This window comes from Trachemys scripta, chromosome 6 (assembly GCF_013100865.1).
Source record: "Trachemys scripta elegans isolate TJP31775 chromosome 6, CAS_Tse_1.0, whole genome shotgun sequence".
NCBI lineage: Eukaryota > Metazoa > Chordata > Testudines > Emydidae > Trachemys > Trachemys scripta.
In genome coordinates, this window is record NC_048303.1 from 102,910,883 (window position 1) to 102,933,857 (window position 22,975).

At 39.3% G+C, this 22,975-nt stretch overlaps 1 protein-coding gene across 12 annotated transcripts in view; it reads left to right on the forward strand.

The window, feature by feature from the left end:
- The window catches only part of NFIB (nuclear factor I B), a 225,275-nt gene that overhangs the window by 147,056 nt on the left and 55,244 nt on the right, over positions 1-22,975 (forward strand). For 8 of the 12 annotated variants that reach the window (XM_034773058.1, XM_034773056.1, XM_034773063.1 and 5 more), the window contains exons 4-6: positions 4,487-4,555; positions 6,518-6,638; positions 9,738-9,856. In XM_034773058.1, coding sequence (XP_034628949.1) covers positions 4,487-4,555; positions 6,518-6,638; positions 9,738-9,856 — 309 coding nt within the window. Of the gene's footprint in view, positions 1-4,486; positions 4,556-6,517; positions 6,639-9,737; positions 9,857-16,124; positions 16,813-19,289; positions 19,362-22,975 lie in introns of those variants that run through there. The other 4 variants (XM_034773065.1, XM_034773067.1, XM_034773071.1 and 1 more) reach the window with 4 other exon arrangements.

The following is a 22,975-nucleotide window of genomic DNA, read 5'->3' on the forward strand; positions in this document are numbered from 1 at the left end:
TTGTGTTCCTATCTTGAGTGTCAGCAGCACTCAGACTTCAACCTACACCTCGTGACAGGCCGCCTGGGCTTGAATTTAAAACACCACTTGAGCTAGAGATTTTTGTGTGTGCCCAGGAGTCAGGTTAGGGATAAAACTTGAGTTGTACCTTCATCTACACTGCAGTGAAGACAAGTCATTAGCAGAGCATTAGCAGAGTCATAAACCTCATATGGTTGAACTGCTGAAACGTGAGACAAAGTCACACTATGTTACTGTGGGTTACAGAAGCAAATCTAAGTTGCCATGTTCCTTTTGAAAGACGGTGGCAAAGTGGATGAGAGTTGGGTTTTTTCTCCAGCTGTGCCTGAAATGATCTTTTGCATTTTATGAGTGAGTAATAGTCACACCCCTACGTTCCAGTATGAGACATTGGCTCATAATAAAGGCTGTGAAGGGAAGAAAAATATTAACATGAGTCAGTGGAAGATCTGGGACCCAGAATTCATGATCTCTTGACTTGATAGCATGATAACTAAAGTTTGTCACATCATTGCAAGAAGTCCAAAATCATATTACAGTGGAAATACAAATTTTGGCAACACTCCTTTCTGTCCCTCTGTGCCTGCACCTGAGATGTGGGGAGGCTGGGCTGGGAGAGTGTGTACTTCCCCTTATCCTCCTGACCAACTGTGTAGGGCTGGACTGCAGTCTTGCCCTTTTAGGGATAAAAAGATTGTCTGCTGTTTTCTGAACTTGATTTTAGCATGTTGCCAATCAACTTTCTGTTTAGGGAGAAACAAACAAAGGATGTTTCTCTTACTTTTGTTAGACCTTCTTTCTCTTCCTCAATTCACTTGACACTTTCTTTCTAAGGAGAAAGGAAGCAGGAAGAGGAAAGAGAGGCCGGGGAGGGAAAGATGGCAAATGCTGGAACAATCTGTGTACCCTTTGTCCAAGTTGCCCTTTGTAATATTAAAAAGGAAAGTGGGGGAAGAAAGGAAATTATTTACTCCCTGTCACAGAGGGAAATAAAGATTTGACAGGATACTCCCTCCTTTCCTTCCAACAGAAACCAAAGGGGGTAGGAGGAGGGCAGAAGATGAAAGAGAGAATGCCTCCTCTTATAAGCAATTAGTGATGAGTAGCGCCCTACCAAATTCATGGTCCATTTTGGTCAATTTCACAGTCATAGGATTTTAAAAATAATACATTTCATTATTTCAGCTATTTAAATCTGAAATTTCACGGTGTTGTACTAGTAGGGGTCCTGACCAAAAAGAAGTTGTGGAGGAGTCGGAAGGTTATTGGAGGGGTGTTGCAGTACCTTTACCCTTACTTCTGCACTGCTGCTGACAGTGGTGCTGCCTTCAGAGCTGGGCAGCTGGAGAGCAGCAGTTGCTGGCCAGGAGCCCAGCTTTGAAGGCAGAGCTGCCACCAGCAGCAGCACAGAAGTAAGGATGGCATGGTATGGTATTGTCACCCTTATTTCTACACTGCTGCCTGCAGAGCTGGACCCTCAGTCAACAGCCATCGCTCTCCAGCAGCCCAGCTCTGAAGGCAGCAGCACAGAAGTAAGGGTGGCATGGTATGGTGTTGTCACCCTTACTTCTGCACTGCTGCTGGTGGGTGCTGCGTTCAGAGCTGGGTGCCCGGCCAACAGCTGCCGCTCTCTGGCCACCCAGCTCTGAAAGCAGCGTAGAAGTAAGGGTGGTCATACCGCGACCCGCCCTAAAATAACCTTGCGACCCCCCTGCAATTCCTTTTTGGGTCAGGACCCCCAGTTTAAGAAACACTAGTCTCCCCATGTAAATCTGTATAGTATAGGGTAAAAGCAGACAAAAGGCCAGATTTCACAGTGGAAGACCAGATTTCACGGTCCGTGATGCATTTTTCATGGCGGTGAATTTGGTAGGACCCTAGTGATGAGTAGAATGGCAAAAATACTTTTCCTCTAGCATTCGGGGGAGTGGGAGAAGCGGGAAAGGAGCAGAGAAACAGAGAGAAGCTGTCAAAAGAGAAAAAGCGGGGAGGGTAGAAGGAAGTAGCTTGGAGAGAAGGAAAGACCTACAGGGCTATTTCATCACATATGGCAATAAAGAGATGCAGTGACATATATTGATGTAACCTGAGGATTGAAACATCATGACAGTGTCAGGGCATGCTTGCTGCGAGGCTGTGTATTGCAATGGCACTCACTGACAATGGATCTTCAGTTCTGAAGTTTGAGATTGATTAGTCCATGTAGCTTTTACCATTTGAAATTCATTTCCTTTAAAGTGTGGCTATTTGCTGTTTTTCACCCTGGCTAGTAGGTGTAACAAATAGTGTAGCAAAGATGGTAGGCCTCAATAATACAGTTTGAGCTCAGTTGGATGTGTTAACTCTTTTCAGCTTGCCCTGTGAAATGCACTCTTTACACATGCATTGGTTAACAATTCGGTTGCCCTTACGTGAGCCAGAATAGACTTCAGCTGGCTTTCAGAGCTAGCAGGAGTCAAAGTTCCCCCACGCCAATGGCTCATCAGTCTATGTGGGTTAAGGCATGTCAATTTCATAGCCAGCATTACACAAGGGGATGATGTGGCCAGCATCTAATCTGACCACCTTTGACTGCCCTAACCTGATGGATCAGGTACCTATTTTGTAACTGGGTTTACTATAGGTGGCTTTTCAGTGTGAAATCAAGGAAGATTCAAACATACAACCGCTAGGATTGTAGTCATCATGTTAACCACTCAGCCACTGCTAGCAGGAGTGAACCCTCATAGCTCAATGTATGTACTTTGACCCATCAACCTTTTACCCCCAATCGGGGATATTGCAGATTATGTATTCCTCATGCCACCCTATTTTAAACCAAACTTTGCACCCTCTATAATCTGTATGTTATTCCGTGATAACCAGAAACTTCTATGCTCAAACTCTGTTCACTATTTTTTTTAACATCATCTTAATAAAATTTTTAAATCTGTTAAAAAAGCTTCCCCACCCTAAAAGAAAAATAAGCACTATTATTCCGAATGCACCCAGGGAGTAAGGTATGCCACTTTTATAATCACTTTTCTGACTTTAGCAGCTGTTAATGTATTGCTAACTTACCTGAAGGTGGAAAGTACTGGGTTCCTAAAAGATATATTAAAGGAAAATTGTCAACTCTTATCACATTACACACATTCCAGATAATTTGATTGCCATCAACTATGATCTGCAATGGATACATTTAAAAGTTCCTTTTTAAGATTTTACTGTTATGTAAGGTATTTACTGTGGTAGTGGTATTACCCATGGTAAACATAGGGAATACCAGTTCATGCTGCTAATACATTACCTAACAGGAAAAATTGTCTTAGGAGCACTTGCTTATATATGCTGTTGGCTTTATATGGTGCCATATAGGATGTGAATTATGATGATGTACGTAAAATTTTAAAAACATCTGGGGCAAAATGCATTTTTAATTGAAAATGGAGAACACATTCTTTTGTGTAGACTATATTAAGCAGTACAGAGTAAAATGTAAGGTATTCTCCTCTCTCTGCACAGGCATAACTCCTAATAATGTTAACAGAAGCTATATACATGTTACAAGTGGATTATGACCCCCTGTAAATCTAACGAAAAGCCTGAGGGGTTGCATCTATACCTCCAAAGGCTGTGATCCCATGTGATCTCAACCTAAGCAGGGCAAGCCTGGTTAGTACTTGGATAGAAGACGTCCAAAGAAAACCGTGGTTTCTTGATTCTACATCTTGTAGCTTCATCACTAGGATGATGCTAATTTCAGTTTGATTTTAGGTGTTGTTTCACTGCATCATTTCCTGGCGTGACCGCATTTCAGTTGTGGGGAGAGAGAATCATCTCTCTCTCTCTCAATATAAATAGATATATAGAAGCCAAATTTTTCAAAATGGATGCCTAAAGTTGGGCTCTTAAATCTGTGTTTTGACCTCTAGATAAATACTTAACAAACCCAACAGATTTCACATTGGCCACTGAACATCTAAAAGGCCCTGCTCCCATTTGAGTCAATAGCAAAACTCACATTGACTTCAAAAGGGAAGAATCAGGTCCTAAAATGGTTATTTGTAGTCACTGCCATCTTGGCATAGATTCCAAACCAGAAACTTACCCAGCATAGTTTAATCTCTCATTACCAAATTGCCTGATCCAACAGAAAGTGTTCCAATCTCTTCTTATTTTGACTGTCAGTCAAATAGAAAAGAACAATGAAAGGAGGTTGCTATATACTTTTCCCAGTTGATTAACTATAATTTCAATATATTGGTTGTTAATTTCCATCGATATATTGAGGAATGTCTTGTATGGAATCTAAATTTTGCACACAACAGTCTGGATTTCAACTCTCATCCCATCCTGTGAACTGTTGTCATCATGTTTTGATCTAATTTTTGGACTTTTCTTTGTTGATTCTGCTATTAGATGGTGTATATATTTTTGTATTTCTAAGAAAGTTAGTTGACAACAGTGTTATGATCTTTTTCAGGGTACCTTGAGGATAGTTTTGTAAAATCTGGAGTCTTCAATGTGTCAGAACTTGTGAGAGTGTCCAGAAGTAAGTTAACACATTGTATTTAACACATGCAAATAGCCTAATATATAGTCCACTGAAGTCAATTGACTGTAATGGAATTTGCTTTGCGCCCTAAGACAAGAAGAAAATGCTTTTAACCTTGTGCATGATGTCACAGTGCATCTTGCATACATTTATAATAAAACAGGTAAAAGGCTTTCTTTGTTTTTTCAAATTCTGAATCAAACATCTTATTAAGAACTTAAATCCATTTGCTGTGCATGGCTCAATGAAGTGATGTCAATAAAATTACCATAGATAATGAAACAAGTTCTTTCATGCATTTGCAACTTTTCCCTGTCATTCTATCCTCTGTATATCTTTGGAATTCTGCTAAACCATAAGATGTCTCTTTTCTTTTACTTTGCTCCAATCTCATGACCTTAAAGGACAGTTACATCATAGCAAGAATAGGGAGTATAACTAATTGAATGTAGACCGTGGTAGTCTCTCTCTCTGTCACATACATACAAATTCATAGAAAATCTTAATATGGTATAAGAATAATCTATAATGCAGATATTGTTTTTATTTACTCCTGTTTTTGGTATACTTCCTTCTTGTATTTAATGTAAATTTTGTTTATTTCTTTTTGTTTAAGACTTCTTTTTGAAAGGAGTGAACAAAAATACAAATTCAGAACTTGTTTAGAAACAACAACAGTGATGAATATGGAGTTTATAACTAAAACTGCAATGGTTGAATGTTCCAGGAACCTCCCCAAAACTGTCTGCTGCAAATTTTACACTAGCGCTAGTTCATGCTAGGACAGTACACACTGCGAGTTTTAATGAGTTCAACAAAGTTAAAGACCTGATTCTGATCTCACATCTCTGTAAATCAAGACTAACTTGTATGAAGTCAGTTTAAGTACCGCACCAAAAGACTGATGTGATATAATGTGTGCATGGAATATATTCAATAAAACTGCTCGTTATTTATCTTAGCACTGAGTTTTGAGGCCAAATTGTGTGCATAACTCCCACTGACATCAATGGTTATTTAAATAAGAGTTACACATGTGTATCTGAGTGCACTTTAGTCTCCGTGTATTAAGGCACATGCACTTTTTATGCCCATCCAAGTTATGCATGTGCAACACTGAATGTTCTTTCCAAAATTGGGGATTTGCATATGTGAAATACAGGTTTCACATGGTCATGAGGTGTGTTGTCTGAGCAACTCACATATACACACTTTTAATCATTTGGTCATATCTAAAAAAAATCAAGATTATGTTGTTGCCAAATCCTCTGCTTCTCAGTGCCCTCATAATGCTCTTCTAATAATAAATTTAAAAGTATGTGGTTTCTGTGGGACTTCTTCCCATGTGTTTGTTTAACCTCAAGCCACAACAAAAGTATGCTGTAATTGTTAGAAAAATTCAAACCTTCAGATAAGTTATACAACATTCAATTATTTTTGAAGTTAAAATGCTGAATGCACAGACAGTACACAAAGGTAAAGATAACTGTGTGTGTGTGTGTGTGTGTGTGTGTGTGTGTGTGTATACACAAAAACAATATCTGCAACATAGGTGAAAGCAAATTTACCAGTGCAATGCTCTCTCCATATAAGGCTATTTCTGGCATGAATAGGCAATCAGGGATGTTCACGCCCTTTTACAACATGCTCAGTTTTGTATCTCCGTCTTTCTCACTTTTTCCCATTCATGATTTCCACATTATCTATGATAAAACAATAATATACTGTAATAAAACTGCATATATGTTCAGAGATTTTGGGGGGAGGAGGCAGAGGGCGCAGTTAATTTGTTTTTAAGGTATGTAAACATTAACAGAACTTGACTGTACTTGATTTCTTCAATAGGCAGAAAACTAGATACAAATTTTATAATGTCAAGATTTTTTAAATGTTAAAATAGAAAGGATGGTCAAAAATATAGAGATTAGTTTTGACTCTTCTTAATAATGTATTCTTCAGCGCCTATTACCCAGGGAACTGGAGTGAACTTCCCGATTGGAGAGCTTCCGAGCCAGCCATACTACCATGATATGAATTCGGGTGTAAATCTACAGAGGTCACTGTCCTCTCCACCAATCAGGTAAATATATTCTTAAAAGAGTAAATATTAGTGTTTGGCAAAAATATTGGTTATCTGGCTATGTGAAGTCAGGGTTCATGATGTTGGAAAAGCAATTCAATAATATTGTAAAGAAAGTGTGATATTGCATGAGCTCTTGTTGTTTTTATAAATTTGACTATGTATATTTTTATAAGTTATATGTAGATAATAAACTCATGGTGTAAGAATATCTTCCTGTAAATGGAAAGATTGTTACAAATGATACCACTTCACTCTAGTTTTCGAAACCACTTTCTAGCAGTCTAATAAAGGAAGCCACATTCTAGTGGTCTATTAGGCCTGGTCTATACTACCCGCCTGAATCGGCGGGTAGAAATCGACCTCTCGGGGATCGATTTATCGCGTCCCGTCGGGACGCGACAATCGATCCCCGAATCGGCGCTCTAACTCCACCAGCGGAGGTGGTAGTAAGCGCCGCCGACAAAAAGCGGCAGAAGTCGATTTTGCCGCCGTCCTCACAACGGGGTAAGTCGGCTGTAATACGTTGAATTCAGCTACGCTATTCACGTAGCTGAATTTGCGTATCTTAAATCGACTCCCCGCTGTAGTGTAGATGTACCCTTAGAGAACATCTAAAACTGCTCAGTTATACACAGAGAGATTTTACACTTGCAAGAAGAAGGGATGCATTTAACACTACTGACTGACTCAGGCAGAACAGTTATAGCTCTGTGGATGAGCACAGGTTTGTTTTTATTTAACACTGTTGCCTTTTCTTACGTTTTACATCCTTTTAAAAGGATGCTAAAACTCACCTTTTTGCTGCTCCTATTGGTAAAATTATAAATGATCTCCTCATCTGTCAGTCCGAATTCTCCAGGTTTTAGAAAACAATGTAAGACAATTCTGTGAGGAAAACCTGATTGCTCCAAAACTTTCACTGGCTGGTGAGAAGGTGCTGGGCCAGGCATAGAATAGGGAAGCGGAAAAAAAAAAGAAACACCAGCCACGTTATATGTAAATTTAATTGTGGGGACATGAAGCACCAGAAGTCAGATCTCCATCTCCTGAAGGAGCCCACAAAGGGTAATTATAACTATTTGAGTGGTTTCCTCTTGGAGTTCTTCCCAGGTTGTTATGACAAGGGAAGGATTGTCTCCAGTGGACTAGGCCATGGGATAGGTCCCCACTCTTCACAGGACTCTAGAGCAGGGATCAGCAACCTTTGGCACATGGCAACCTTTGGCACATGGCCACATCCCTCGGTCCATGCCGCTTCCTGCAGCCCACAGATGGGCCGAACCTGCAGGTGCTGCAGGTAAACAAACTGTCCTGGCCTGCCAGCGGATTTCCCTGATGGGCCGCGTGCCAAAGGTTGCCGATCCCTGCTCTGGAGGGGATCCAGGGCCTGGTTCTGGCTGTGACTTCCCTCAGAACCTCCTCTTAAGTTGGGGGGAGTCCCCTAGTACAGAAGCGGAATTGGTGGAACGTGATATAGGCAAGAGTTGTATTATCTTTCCTGGGAAACTTCCACAAGTCTAGTCAAGGGATGATAAGTGGGGCCACTGAATCCCTGCCGCAGCCAACTCTGGCCTACTCCTCTCCACGTCTATGGATTCTGACTCTGTGGGTACATCTACACTACAGCGGGGAGTCGATTTAAGATACGCAAATTCAGCTACGTGAATAGCGTAGCTGAATTCGACGTATTGCAGCCGACTTACCCCGTTGTGAGGACGGCGGCAAAATCGACTTCTGCGGCTTTTTGTCGTCGGCGCTTACTACCACCTCCGCTGGTGGAGTTAGAGCGCCGATTTGGGGATCGATTGTCGCGTCCCGATGGGACGCGATAAATCGATCCCCGAGAGGTCGATTTCTACCCGCCAATTCAGGCGGGTAGTATAGACCAGACCTGAGAAGCACCATTCACATGGTCTTAGGAGGGGCAGAGAGCATCACAGAGGGAGTGAAATGCATGAATGGAGAGTCTGCTGTGCCCAGGAAACTTGGGCTCCTGTTCTAGCTTCAGGAAACTAATGAGTTTTGCTTTTCCCTGCTGGAATATCTTGGTTCGCTGAAGCTACCCTGTAATGATGCATCCTCTATTTTCACAGGTACCATGGCTTGCATATGTGTGATGCCACAGAGTTATGCATCATCAATGAACTAGAAAGTGTGTGGGGGGGCATTTCAAAGTTTTTGAAATAATTACTAACAATGTTATTATTAACAATGTATCAGTCTGGTTATTGTGGGGTTTTAGTGTACATTTCTGGGTTTAACTCCATTATCTTTTCAGCCTTACAGTTCACCTTTTAAATTAAAAAGTATAAATTCATCCTCATGGTATTGTCATAATAATTATTTCCTAGTATTGTCTAAATATTGTTAAACCTTCATGCCTGGTTCCTCATCTTCCTTTGGAAATTTGCTTATTCTGAGAAGTTTCAGAAGGTGTTGATAAGAAGAAACTTGCCTTTCTCCTACTAGATTGAAGTGAATGTCTTTGAATGATGGAGTTTGAAGTGCAGACCTTTCATTTTAAATTAAACTAACCGAAAATGAAAAGACTGTGTTTCAGGGCAGGCCTCTTTGAAAAGTAACTTGGTACTCTGATCTGGTGGGGTGGGTAAAGTAAGCTTTCCTTTTACTACCATTTTCTGAGCTATTGAAGTCTTACCTAGCTGACCTTATCTGGGGTGCAGAAACACTCCTCCATTGCTTTTCTTTGCCTGAAATTAATTATACAGAGAATTTAACATTTTAGTGACATGACCCTTTTACAGCAGGTTGCAGGTTTTGGACGTTTGGCCATGGTCCTAAATGCCGCCAAACTTAGAACGTGCAGAGATTGAAAATTCTCCCCACAGTGGTTTTTTTGTGTATTATGCACACATGCCAACTATATAATGTAAATATTTATATACAATGCACACATCATTGTTTGAGAACACACCTGTGTGACCTATGTTACAGGTCAGGCTTAACATTTGTTTTCATGGTTTTTCCTTTAATCGCTCTCTGTGTTGAAAATTTTGTTTAAATCCTTATAGCCTCTGCAGTACCAATGCTAACTGCACATAAGTCTTAATACCAACACCTTTATTATTTCAACAGCAAGAGACCCAAAACTATCTCCATAGATGAAAATATGGAACCAAGTCCAACCGGAGACTTTTACCCATCTCCAAATTCACCAGCTGCTGGGAGTCGGACATGGCATGAAAGAGATCAAGGTGAGTGACATGAGGACCATTTTATGCCAAAGTGTTCAAACATACATCAGAAATGTAGATTTTCCACACTCCTTTTGCATAATTGCAATACAATGACATTTAAAAAGGGGGAGGGAATAAATCTTAGCTGTTCTTCACAACAATTTTTTTGAGTGTTTCTAAACAAATGTATTTTTAAAAAAACCCTAAGTCAAGTAGCATGAACAATCACATAATCATCATTTTTCCACACAGGCAATTGTATTATTGTTATTAAAACATTTATTACACAAGAAGTATTCTTTGAAAACTTAATTGATATTGTGTACACTCCATGAAAGATAATAACTCCATTCCAACAGGATTTGAACATTATCTTTAGTTTTTAGCTGAGTAAAACTGAAGTGTTGCCACACTTTGGTTGAGCCAATATTAAGTTACCAAAGCTCAGTTTCTGCACTGGGATTCTGCATTAAGGCAGACCCTTGTACCTGGGCACAGTCCCATTATCTTCTATGGAATTCTGTTTGAGCTCAGGGTCCATGCTAACGAATCCTGATGTAGCATTGGTATCTTTGTCTGTATTCTGACGTGTGTTGCAATATTTTGTCAGGGTATTAGATCCCAATGTTAGTATTTTGTTAGAGAGGGAAATAACTGACCATGGAGCGAATTTAACATTTGTTAACTGTTGTCACCTTGCTTTTCACATTAATGCCAAGATATAATTCCCTCACACCTGTAATGTGTTATGATATTCTCAGTATATGCATTGTAGATGTTTTAATCATCATGTTTTTCAAAGGATTCTGTGCTTTATGCTTGTCAGCCCCGCGCAGTTCTTCAGACACATCCATGCACTATGTAGCACAGCTTGTAAAGTCAGAATAAAGAGCCAGACATGTAATTCCTTCTTTAGCTCCCCCTCCTAATATTTAGCTCCCACTACCTCAGTCCTTTGCCCATCAGTCAATTCCAACCTCTCTATTTCTGACTGGCTGTTTGGTGTGCTTTTATTTTTTTATTTTTATTTTTGGGTGGTGCATTTAGAATTTTTCCAATCTGTGTGTGTGTGTGTGTGTGTGTGTGTGTGTGTCTGGGTGGAGGTATTGTGGTGGTGGTGGTGCGTTTTAAGTAATTAATTTAGTTGCATTTCCCCTTTGCATTGTTTTGTTGTCTCTCATTATTTTAATTGTCCCTCCCTGCCCCTATTTAAATTTTTTTAAACTGTATTTTTATTGTCTGCCATTGGGATGGGAGGAATTCTTGTATTGTTCTCATCTTTGAGTGTCATATTTTCTGCTTTTTGTTAATTAGGGATTGATTTCTCTTTTTCAGATTGGTTTCTAGAGAGCAATGTTTTTTTTTTTCCGTGTTCTGTTTTGGTTTTGTTGCTATTCCCTCCCCTGCCCCTCCAGTCAGTGTAAGGTGTTTTCTTATTTTCAGCATTTACTGCTGAATTTTTAAAAAAAATGAACATGTAGGCAATGTATGTATTTAGCCTATGACTTTGCATACCCAGACTGATGACAGCAAGGGCAATAGACTTGTTTTACAGTCTCAAAAAGGATGTACAGCCCTATGTTAGTAGCTTTATTTTGTTACTGCTGTTTTACCATGATTGCCTTTTGTTACTACTGTTTATGAGAGACATTATTGTATCCTGCACGTCTTCTTTTCATTCTATACATAAATTGACCACAAGACTAGGGAAAATGGTCTATGTTTCTCTTCAAAGTAGCCCTGTATATTCCCACTTGAAGAATGCAAAGTGAGCCTCAAGAACTTTCTAGAAATGCAGTGCCTGTTGGACTGCATAAGCCTGTACTCTGCAGCACCAGATTTTGGATTTGACCTGTATAGTCTCCAACCCCCTCAATTCCTTTCTTTCCACAGGTAACTGCAGATGTGGAGACCTTTGCTCTGTGCATAGAATTTTGGTTTGATTTTTTGACCAGACTTCCCTTTGTTATTAGTCATAGTTTTTCATAGCATTAGTAGTTTTACTGTTGTTAAGACTGTTTTGGGTAGTTTCACAAAGAACATTTACTTCATTTCTATACTTTTGTGTAGTTAGATTTCTGGACTGTCTCAAGTTTCAGTTCCGTGGTACTGTACCTAATCCAACCCCAAGGACCCTAAAAAAGAAAGATTGGGCTTGAACGGTATATCTCATGCCACTTTGCCTTTTCAGAGCTGTATTCACATTTCCTCATGGGATTGTTTTTTACCATGTCACGCCTTTACCCCGCAGGTCCAAAAGGACTGGCACACTTTGGGATTTCCTTTGACAGAGACCTTATGAGACAGACTTTCTGATCTGTCCTGAGGACAGGCCCTCATTCCTGGGCAGGGACAGAGTAGGCCATTGTTACTTCTGTTTTGCCATGACTGCCTTTTGTTACCACTGTTTATGAGAGACATTATTGTATCCTGCACGTCTTTTTTTCATTCTATACATAAATTGACCACATGACTAGGGAAAATGCTCTAGTATTCCTCTTCAGAGTAGCCCTGCATATTCGCACTTGAAGAATGTAGTCCTCTGCGGCAAAGTGAGCCTCTGTTTTGAAGTCCTCTAAAGTGGGGAAGCAGAAGCCTCTTGTTCCTGGCCTGTGTTTGGCCCCAGGTCAGGGGAATGTACCATGTCTGGTTCTAAGGCTATCCTAGAACTGAGAAAACTTTGTCTCTCATCTAAGGGTGTGTCTACACAGTAAAGAAAAACCCGCAGCTGGCCTGTGCCAGCCAACTCTGGCTTGGGCTGCGGGTCTATTTCATTGTTCGGTAGGCTTCCAGGCTTGGGCTGGAGCCAGCGCTCTAGGACCCTGCAGGGTGAAATTGTCCCACTGCAGCCCGAGCCTGGCAGTCTACACAGCAACGAAACAGCCCCATAGCCCGAGCCCCGCGAGCCCGAGTCGGCTGTCACTGGCCAGCTGCAGGGTTTTTCTTTGCTGTGTAGACATAACGTAAGTTGGTGAGTGCTACCACCTCTGATGGTAACTGCTCCCACCAGGAACTGGCATTTGTGGCCAGGGCAGATTGCTTAGTGCTCCTGAGGTCCTCATTCCAAGCCTCTCACCTATCAGTACCAAGCCTGGAGGTCCACTCAGGGTCTGGCATTTGTGGTGATTCTACTCATCTTTATGCTCAAAGGCAGAGGAAAGAAGAGTCAGAGCTCAGTGAGGGTTCTGTGCCAAGGGACTCAGTGCCATTATAAAGGAAGAAGGAACCCTTTCCTGTCTTCCATGGAATTCTATTCTCATAAAATTCTGGGGTTTAGTGGAAAAAAATGAGGAAGTTGGAGAATCACATGGTGCTTTTTAAACAGCTTTGAACATCCAGTGTCATTAGGGAATGCTCAGACAGTCCCAACAAGCACTGCTTTTCTAGAAGGTTCCTGAAGCTCATCAGCACCAGAAATGTGAATCATCCTTCATTTATGAAGTGTCCACATCCTACAAGTGTGAATATGCAGAGGTACTACATATGCTGGTAAGTAGCCTTTCTTTCATTTTAATGTAATTTTAATTTTTTCTACAAGATCAAAAGTCGAAACAATCAGAGGTAAAATTTAGATCACAGCATTATTGACTTCACTTTAAAGGGGGTTTCACCTGCTCTATTTCGAACTTCATGGACTCAATTCTGTAACTTGTGTCCCGAAATGGACCCAGTTTTCTGTGTACTTAGTTATGAGACATTTTCAGTGTTTGAAGCTTCCTGTGGAAAGAAGTTAAGCCAGCAGTGATCTTCTTTAAGCCCTCCTCCAAGACAATAGTGGATTCCAGAAACTGAGGTGGTAGATCTCTTTAACATAAAATATTTCTATCTTGTTGTGTTACTGTTTGCGGAGCAGCCACAAGGTGATAACACTAAGGGTTTGGAGGTGGCAGTGGTGACAAAACCGTAGTGCTGAACCAAGTTTGGAGTTCCTAGCTTAAGTATTTTATTCAAAGTGTTAAGGGGAGTGGGTGCCCAACTCCCTTTGAAGTGCGTACCATATAAATACATAGTGTGTTAACACTTAGTGAGGTGTCAGTCATGTTTGGTGTGCAGAAGTTTGGATGACTTTTTCTAATTCTCCATGCAAGATGCATACTATGAGGCAGTTGGACATGGACAAAGGCCACAATGCAAATGACTCCATTATAATCCTCACTCTTTGCACAAGTTCTGTAATGTGTAAGCATGCATCATGAAATGGGAGAGGAATACGAGGATTTACAGCTTGGTTAGGATGTGTACTGGCTGTGAAACTGTGAGGGGGAAAAAAGTAAAAAAGTAAAATTTCACCAAACTACTACCAAACTCATCATCCCACACTTCACTTGTTATCAGTAAAACACCAAAGCTTCTGCTTTTACAGTTACAGAGCTTTCTGTATAAGCAAACTACTATTATCAACTCCTTTCCTCACACTATTCCTGAAGAGACTTTGATATGATATTAAAGATGTTTTTATTTTCAAGAGTATTCCAAAAGAGTGAAATGTAGGGAAATATAAGGAAGATCAGAAATAAGTAAGCTAAACCAAAACAAACAAACAAAAATCAAATCAAAGAGGCTCTGGGTTGTTCAAAACAATAGCCAGTCATTTCATATTTAATTTTTTACATTGAATGCATTATTGTACATGCCATTGTTCTAAACATAGCTCTTTCCTTGCCATCAGACAATTGCTCCAAAATGTAAATAGAGACTGTGGATTTGTTGTGCAAAAATGTAGTCATTTTCTTTAACCAAAGTTAGATTTCAAAATTAGTTTCCTTTTTATATTTGATGAAGCCAGATTATAAACATTTATGAAAGAGAGCGAGCCTATCATTATTTCTCATTGTGCAATCATTGTGCTGTCTTGGTGGTTTACTTCAGTTGTCTTAGGAATGTTTGGGAATGCTAGAGAAATATGTACTACCACAGGAGTATGGGGAAGAGATTCTGAAAAATTTCCTTTAAAAAAGGAAATGATTTCTTAATTATTTTTATGGACCCGACAGCTTTGTCTTCTTTTGAGAAATACATTATGTACAGTTAACTATTGTAGAAAGATCATATAATTAGTATTACATTTGCTTTGACATACAAAATATGAGGTACAGTACTCTTCACGTGATCTTACCAAAACAAATACAACACTTTGAAATGCTACAGTAGATTTCCAAAATAATTGGGATGCAGTTGTGACTGCAAAGATCTTTTCTAATATGAGGTCATCAGTCATAAGAAGCATAAGTTGTTATCCATTAAGAAGTAACATAGTCCAATGTATCAGACCCTGTATTGAAATTAAGGAACTCAGGGTTCTATTTCTGTTGTGTGACCTTGGGAAAGTCACATAAGTGTTCTGTGCCTCAGTTTCCCCATCTATAAGATTATAATAATTATACTCACTTTCCTGTATGAAATCTTAGAGATATATGGATTAAGACTCCTTTACAAGACCTAACTATTTTTCATATTACCTTTAGAAATATAACCTTTAAGGAATGTGAAATACCAAGTCCATATTAGATATGAACTTTTGCAAATTACTATTCGTCAATTGATTGTCTCTCATTGACTTTAGTGGACTTTGAATCAAGCCTACCTCGGAAATGTATATTGTTTTAAAATAACGTGGCTGCACACTATAAAATCTAACAATTATTCATTTTCTGTCTGGCTAACCTTGATGAACACTGAATATCTGTCTGTGTTAAGACAAAACTCCGATTTTCTGTGATGCAGGAATAAAATTTCAGTGAAATTGATGCATAAATGCAATAGCAAATTTTTGTGGAATTCTTAACAAATAAAATTTTATGTGGAAAACTCCCCTTACATTTGGAAAAGAGAATTTTTAAAAACATGACAGACAGGCTGTCACCCGTCGCTATACAGGGGAAGTGGCATGGCTTAAGAAGACCCCAGTTCATTTTTTTTTAAAGATAAACAAAGAACTGGTGGAGAAACCCTTGATTCATTGTCTGGTAAGTAACTGAGTTTTTTTTTTAATGAGATCAGACAGGAATAATGTAAGAAGAGTACATTATATATACATGTATGACTAAATTTTGGAAGTAAAGTATATTAATATAATAGCAAAAAAATCAATTAAAGTCATACTTTAAATCTATTTTTATCATAGTATTACAACATTGTTTAAAGTAAATATATATAACCTACATTTATAAATGATACATATCATAACTAAGCAATACAATTAGAGATTTATGTGGAATTCTGCAGAAGTCAGATGTTCAAAAATACTGAAAGTCAATGTACAATGAAATAAATTTTAATTTTACAGTTTCTTCATCATGTTCTCTCTCTCACACTTCACCCACATCCACCAACAGTCAAGAATCAAGATGCCAACATACCATTAAAACAGAAACAGCTGGACTCTCTTCACCGGTTGACCGCCCAGCAGTTACTGGATGCTCCTCTTCTCAGGCCCAGGCCCCCTTTGTTGGATATCTCTCTTCTGGACACTTGTCCCCTCTTGCTTTTTCCCCATCCACTGGACACTCCTTCCCTATTGGGCCCCTTCCTGATGGCACTTTCCTTCTTGGGCCCTCTTCTCATGGACTATCTAAAATTGACATTTTAATTTCTGAAGTGAGGGAATTGAAAGAGGAAGTAATTAATGCTGTCCAGGAATTGAGAACTATAACAGATCACCTAGGTTGCTTGGTGGCCTATATTGGACAGAGTTCAAGAATACTTCCAACTCCTGGTGCACCTACAGAAGGATAAAGCATATGCCTTAGAAATACATAGTCTCCATCTGACAGATGCATTCATCTTATAAGGTTAACCTTGATGAATATCTGTTAAATGTTTCTGTGTTTTCAGTTCAGTCTAAATTCCTAAAATCTTTGTATGTCAAGGAATGTTTTTATGTTGATATATATCCTGCTAGTGAATTTTGTTTAGATCCAATTTTGTATTTCCTTTTTAATAGCTCAAAGTGCTCTTTAATAAATGTATGTATTTCTTATGCATAGATCTTGATTTTCTGTGTTACTTTTAAGTATATTATGTGCAACAAAGTCAGACACTGACACTGAAAGAACACTATTCATTTCTTTAACCTCAACAGTCTTAAGGTAAGAAGTCCTTTTCATCATGAATAAGCTCTGAAATGTATTTTAAATCAAAGTTCTTAATTGCAGTTGACCTTTCTGAGTCTGTTGGCAGCCATCATGCTGAAAACTGACATCATGGTGATAATAGCACTGGCATAAAAGTTTTGTGCGAGAAATTATCAACCAGTTTCTGACCTACTTCCCTATGGGCTTAAGAGGCAGAAATAGATAATGTTTAATATTCAAGCAATATGCCTAATTTTTCAATATCAACATTCCTTGTATGGCATTTAATCCAGTATTAAAGTAAGTTGGGATTTGATTTGCTTTGGGCTTCCTTAGTGTACGTTTTATAAGGAATGTCTCTTGTAAACATAATTGCAGATGCTAGAAGTAGGTTCAGCAATAGTTTAATTAGGGTGAAAAGTGCTTCTTACCTTTTGAGTTTTGATAGTTGGGCTCAGCAGAACAGGTTAAGCAATTCTCAAAGACTTGTTACTTTGAAAAGACAATTACAAATTAAAATATAATGAATAGTATAAGAACATAGTGTCATATTAACATCAATGAGAGTTCCATACATTCATCAAGCATAGTATATGATCCATTGTCAGGTGAGAACATGCTATAGTTTATTTGTATGTTAACTTTAAACTCACCTGTGAGCAGAATAAAGTAATAGGGTTCGCTCAGAGGTGTCAGATCTTCAGCAGATGCAAATGGGTTTCACCAGCTAAGGGTGAAAGTCTAGTCCCACTGAAGTCAATGGTACAACTCCCTGATCCTATGAGATGTGGAATGCCTTCAGCTTCTCTAAGAATTGGCATTCAGTCCCCCCCCCCGGAAAGTCTCATATTTTTCTGAATAGCATGTTCTTCTTACTTCATTAATGGTACACCTGTGGGAGGGGGAACTATAGGCTCAGTCCAAATATATTTTATGCCTAGACTTGGCTACTTTTTTTTACATTTAGTAACCGAATCTGAGTTATAATTGTTTGCACTTAGCTTACTCCACAGAACAGATGACTTTCATTCTTTGTGTAAGTGAGGAAATGACCCTGTGATTGTGAGGAATGTTCCTGAGTTATACACTTCCCTGGTGGAATTGGCTAGCGAAAGGATCTGAGTCCTCGCTCCAACTCTCTTCACCTGGTGGACTGCCTGACCTCGAGGACTTCCCTTCCACTCTCCAGTGTGGCAGAGTCCTCGTAACCCTGACAAGGTTGGGCCCAGGATCCCTGCGAGGCTCAACCCACGGTCTTGTTGTGGTCACTTAGGCAGGGGCTAGCCTGTCCCCACTCAGGGGTGCTCTCTCCGCACTGGCCATTTCCATGACTCACTGATCATTACATACAGTTCAAAACAAATACAATTGATTAAACAACAACTAATTAAAAATAAGGAAAAAATGGGAAAAGTTATAGGAACAAGTAACCCCACTGTGTGGACGTGGGAACACTACAACCAGCTGTCTCTGGAATGCAAGGAAAGTTAACAGTCTGCCTCCTTCCCAGGCCCTGGCTGTGCTGCAGTGATACTAGGGGTCACATACTTGCTCTGGCGATAGCAGGACCTTTCTTCCCAGTGTTGGCCCTCACATTGGGGTTACAATCCCGTGCCAAGTCCGGCCTGCAAGACCTCTTGTCTGGGGGCATCTCCCTGCGCTGGGCCCTCGCTGTCCAGGGTCCCCCCACTCTTCCCATCTGCTCACCACACTTGGCTCCACACTGCTCCAGCCCCCAGCTCCAGGCTCCCTCGGGCTACTGCTGCTCTGTCTCCAGTTCAGCTCAGGCTGCTGCTCTCTCTTTAGGTCAACCTGCTCTGGCTCAGGCAGCTCTAGCAGAGGACGGGACCCCAGGCTTGCCCTGTCAATAGGGCTGCCCTAGAGCATTGGCCCCTCCCCATTAACCCTGGGGACTGTCAGTCTCAGGATCTTGATTTCTAATCCACCCTTCCCGTTTCTTTTGGTACTGGGGGAAGGCCAACCAAAATCCCCCACTATCAGTAAGGGGCCAACAATCTCCTTACATTTGTCGCCGTTTTCTAACCATCATGCTAACCATCATGCTGTCAAATTGTAATTTTGTTCAACCTAAGTCTAATGATTTTATTTCATTGGCATTTCAAACCACTTCTCAGATTTTCCCATAAATCCTCTAATGTACCACATCTGTTAAATAATCCTAAACTGCTACAAATATGGATTATAATAATATTAAGAGTAAAAACCTTGAGACGTCTTGGCATGAATATTTTTAAATGAATAGCTTTCCCCCAAATTGTCTTATCTCAAAACTCATCTGTAATCTTGTTAAATTAGAAATCTTCCAGTGTCTTTCTGACTCTTACAGTTAAGGTTACAATATTGATTTTATTTTATAGGCCAAGTTCCTTGGATTCTTAGCACTAATAAGATGCTGTGGCCAAGAGCTTTTCCCTGGAGTCATGATGAATGTTAGTGATTTACCTATACCATTATTTAATAAATGACTAAAATATACTCAAAGTCCTGTACAATTTGTTTGGGTCTTTTAATTAGATTTTCCCACAGCCTCCCAGGATGCTTTTTATCATTGCCTGTCCATTGGAATAAAATCACTTAAAGGATGATTGATGGATGATGGAATAGACAAGTATGTTTCTGAAGAGTAAAGAAAAAAAATTGCCCTGTATATCTAGTGTCCCCTTTCTATAAGATGCATTCTCATAATGTGAGGGGGTTTTATGTTTTAATAAGGTCTTCTAGGGTAGTTTGAGCTTCAGAGAGGTTTCAGCATACTGGCAGAACTGTTTTATGTAACAACAACATGATAAATATTTGTGGGCTTGGGTTTAGTATATATTTTTTTAAAGTGAGATTAACATTACTGCCCTAAGGAATGATATAATAGTAAAATACACTGTATGTAGAACAATGACTTTGTTTCCCACCTGACACAGCCTTGTTCATGAGTCAAAATCATAAATTAAATTATGATGTGACAGTAAGTAATTCCACCCCATTAACATTAAGTTTGCTATTGCTTTCTGATGATAAAACAGAGTGCTAGTCTTCAGGAAGGGAGATTTGTAAGAAATAGATACAGAATTATCACACACTGTTCTTGCAGCAGTTTGCCATGCTTTCAAAGTAATCTTAGTGTGGGGAATAAATGTAAATGTAAATAAAAGGATCCTTTTTTCAATATGGCAGCTAATTACTTACAAGTCACATGACACCATCAAACAACTGCTATGGGATTAAGTACGTATGTCCTGTCATATTCTTAAGGATTTTTTAAAATAACTTTGGGATACATATATATGTACATACATGATATTATTCATATTATTCCTCCACACTTAAAATGAGAACAATTTCTTCCTTGTCTTCCTCTTCCTGTACAATAAACAACATTCGTCCTAATTCAACCAAATTAAAAAGAAATAGATTTAAATAATAATTTAAAAAGATGCTTAGCCAAGTCCCTGGGTGCACTGACACATATTTAATAATACAATAAATTATACATTTCAAATGTTAATATACATATTTATGCAAAATGTCAGGAACTATACTGCATTACTTTACAAGTAAAAATTAGATTAAACTGTGCTTTAATCAGAGGATATTTACATCATTTTTTCTTTGTGATTGACCACCCATAATAGTAAAAATCCATCTATACTTGTTCATACCATGGCATTTTGTGCTAGTTTGATGTATTGGGGCAATATGAGGGATTATAAATATAGCTTTAAACATACTGTGTAGATGAGCACTGGAGCAAACCCTCTGTACAGCAGCACTGAAATTCTCTGTAAAATATCACATTCCTTCAGTCCTTCCTTCATGCTCACCTCATTCAGATAAAATATTTTATTTTTACTTTCCCCCCTGTTTTAAGGTTGATAAGCCTCAAAATATACTGTCCATCAGCATAGGAGTTTTGTAAAATGTTGATACTGTATCTCCTTACAAGAGCAGATCTTCCAGGCAGGGCAGGGCAGGGATATATGGTGCAGAAGCTAAAAACCAAAGTACTGGTGTATTTGATGATTGCTTATACATACAAATATTGAAAGAACAAAATATGGAGACTGGAAAGCACAACAGATTGATAATGAGATTCAGAACTATGGGACTTTGCACGTGAGTGGGAAATGGAGGAGTAATTTGTCTCTCCTATCTAAAAGATTCCCATTGGCTGCAATGGGCTTTAGATCAAGCCCAGTGTTTTTACATTATCTTCCTCTTTTTGGTATTTGAATACATTTTACCCTACAGAAATTTTAAAAAAAGTGAAATTAGATTAGAAAACATTTCTACAGAGTGAAATGTATTCAGCTACCAAAGAGAGGGAGATGATGTCAGAACATTGGGCTTGACCCAGAAGCCCATTTCAGCCAAGGCCCTCGCTTCTAATTTGATGAGAAGCATTTGGACGGAGAAAGTGGGTTAATTCCTTGATGGGAGAGTAATGAGTGTGTGCATATTAAAGATATGTTATCCTAGTCTACATTTAGCTATAAATGTGCTCATAGTTTCTATCTATGCTAAGATGGACAGAGAAGCAAAAATAGATCTGGCACCAATTTTTAAAATTTCAGCAGAATAGCTCTGTTCAAACTTCCAGCCAGGCTGCTTTTCGAACACAAAGCAGTCCACAACCATTGTGCAAAATTTGTCTATCTTAACTTCATCTATAGACCTCCAAAATCCCCTTGAAAGATCATATGTTTGGTGGACACTGAAAAAGTTGCTACACCTATCCCAGCAAGACATCAAGTTATTTGGAGTTGTTTGTCTTAAAAAAATAAAATAAAATAGCGAGAAAGAATCCATTTTAATCTTGTATGTTTGAAGTGAACTTTTATGCTTGTGACATGATATGGTAACAATTTTCTGTGTTCTCTGCTTAATTCAAAATTGATATTCAGAATTTCTGAGCTCCTTCAAATCCAGTTGATGTCAGTAGGAGCTCAGCATTTCTGAAAATCAGGCTTGTAGTCATTACACCCAACCTATAAAGAAGCTGGGAGCCTGATTCTGCTCTCTTACACTGGTGTAAATCAGAAGTAATACCACTGAACTCAATGAGTGTGATTCTTCATTGACTTACACTTTTTGTAGCCATTTACAGCTATGCAAAGTGGATGTGAAACACGACCATTCTGATCTGGTAAGATTTTACACCCATTTTGCAGAGGTGTACTTGACTCAAGGTGCAAGCAGTGGAGACTCAGGACCAATAGAGTGTAGAAGGGATATATTCTGAGATCACAATCCGACACTAGCAGTATCACCTGCAAATGTCCCTTCCCTATAATCAACAGGGGAGGAATCTTGAATGGGCTGCCAGGATTGTAAGATGGTGCCTGGAAAATAAGGTGGTGTGTTTGTGTGTGGTGGTGGTGATGGTGATGGTGATGTGGTTGGGGAAATGTGAAGATGCTCATGTGGCAAGATTGGGGGGTGGGGCTGCCCACACTCCAGGTTTGCTGTCTTTCCATGGCTAGGAGTCGGAGACTGAGCTAGCCAATTGGTCCTGTGCACCCCCGTCCTCTGTATTTAAACGCTCTGGAGATTTTCAAAAGTCCCTGGCTCCTGCTAGCTGCATGAAGTTTTCTATTTTTTAAAATAATGCTATTGATTTCATATCTTTCACTGTAAAGTACACAAACAATAATGTGAAGATGTTCTTATCTGGATTTCTCAAGGCAATGCTAAAACTGAGTTCTAAACGTTTCTAACAGATTGCTGTCCACTGGAGTGTACCTTGCAAAGAAAGATTAGCTAAATTAAGCTATGATATAAAGATATAAATAAGAAGTGTTAGAGAATAAATTGGATTAAATAGATTTAATGTTATTTATTCCCTATTTCTACTTAATCATCTCTTCACACTGCTGCACCACCAGCATTATAGAAAAATTAACATCTTGCTGAGCTGTATCTGAAAACTGAGCAAGTGTCTAAAGCAGACAGATGGATGTTTGAACTTGCCTCGGATCACCAGTTGACTCCAGCAAAGTTCTATTAACAGGTGGCTCACCGATTGGTGTGCCATGTGACATTTATCCAGGGA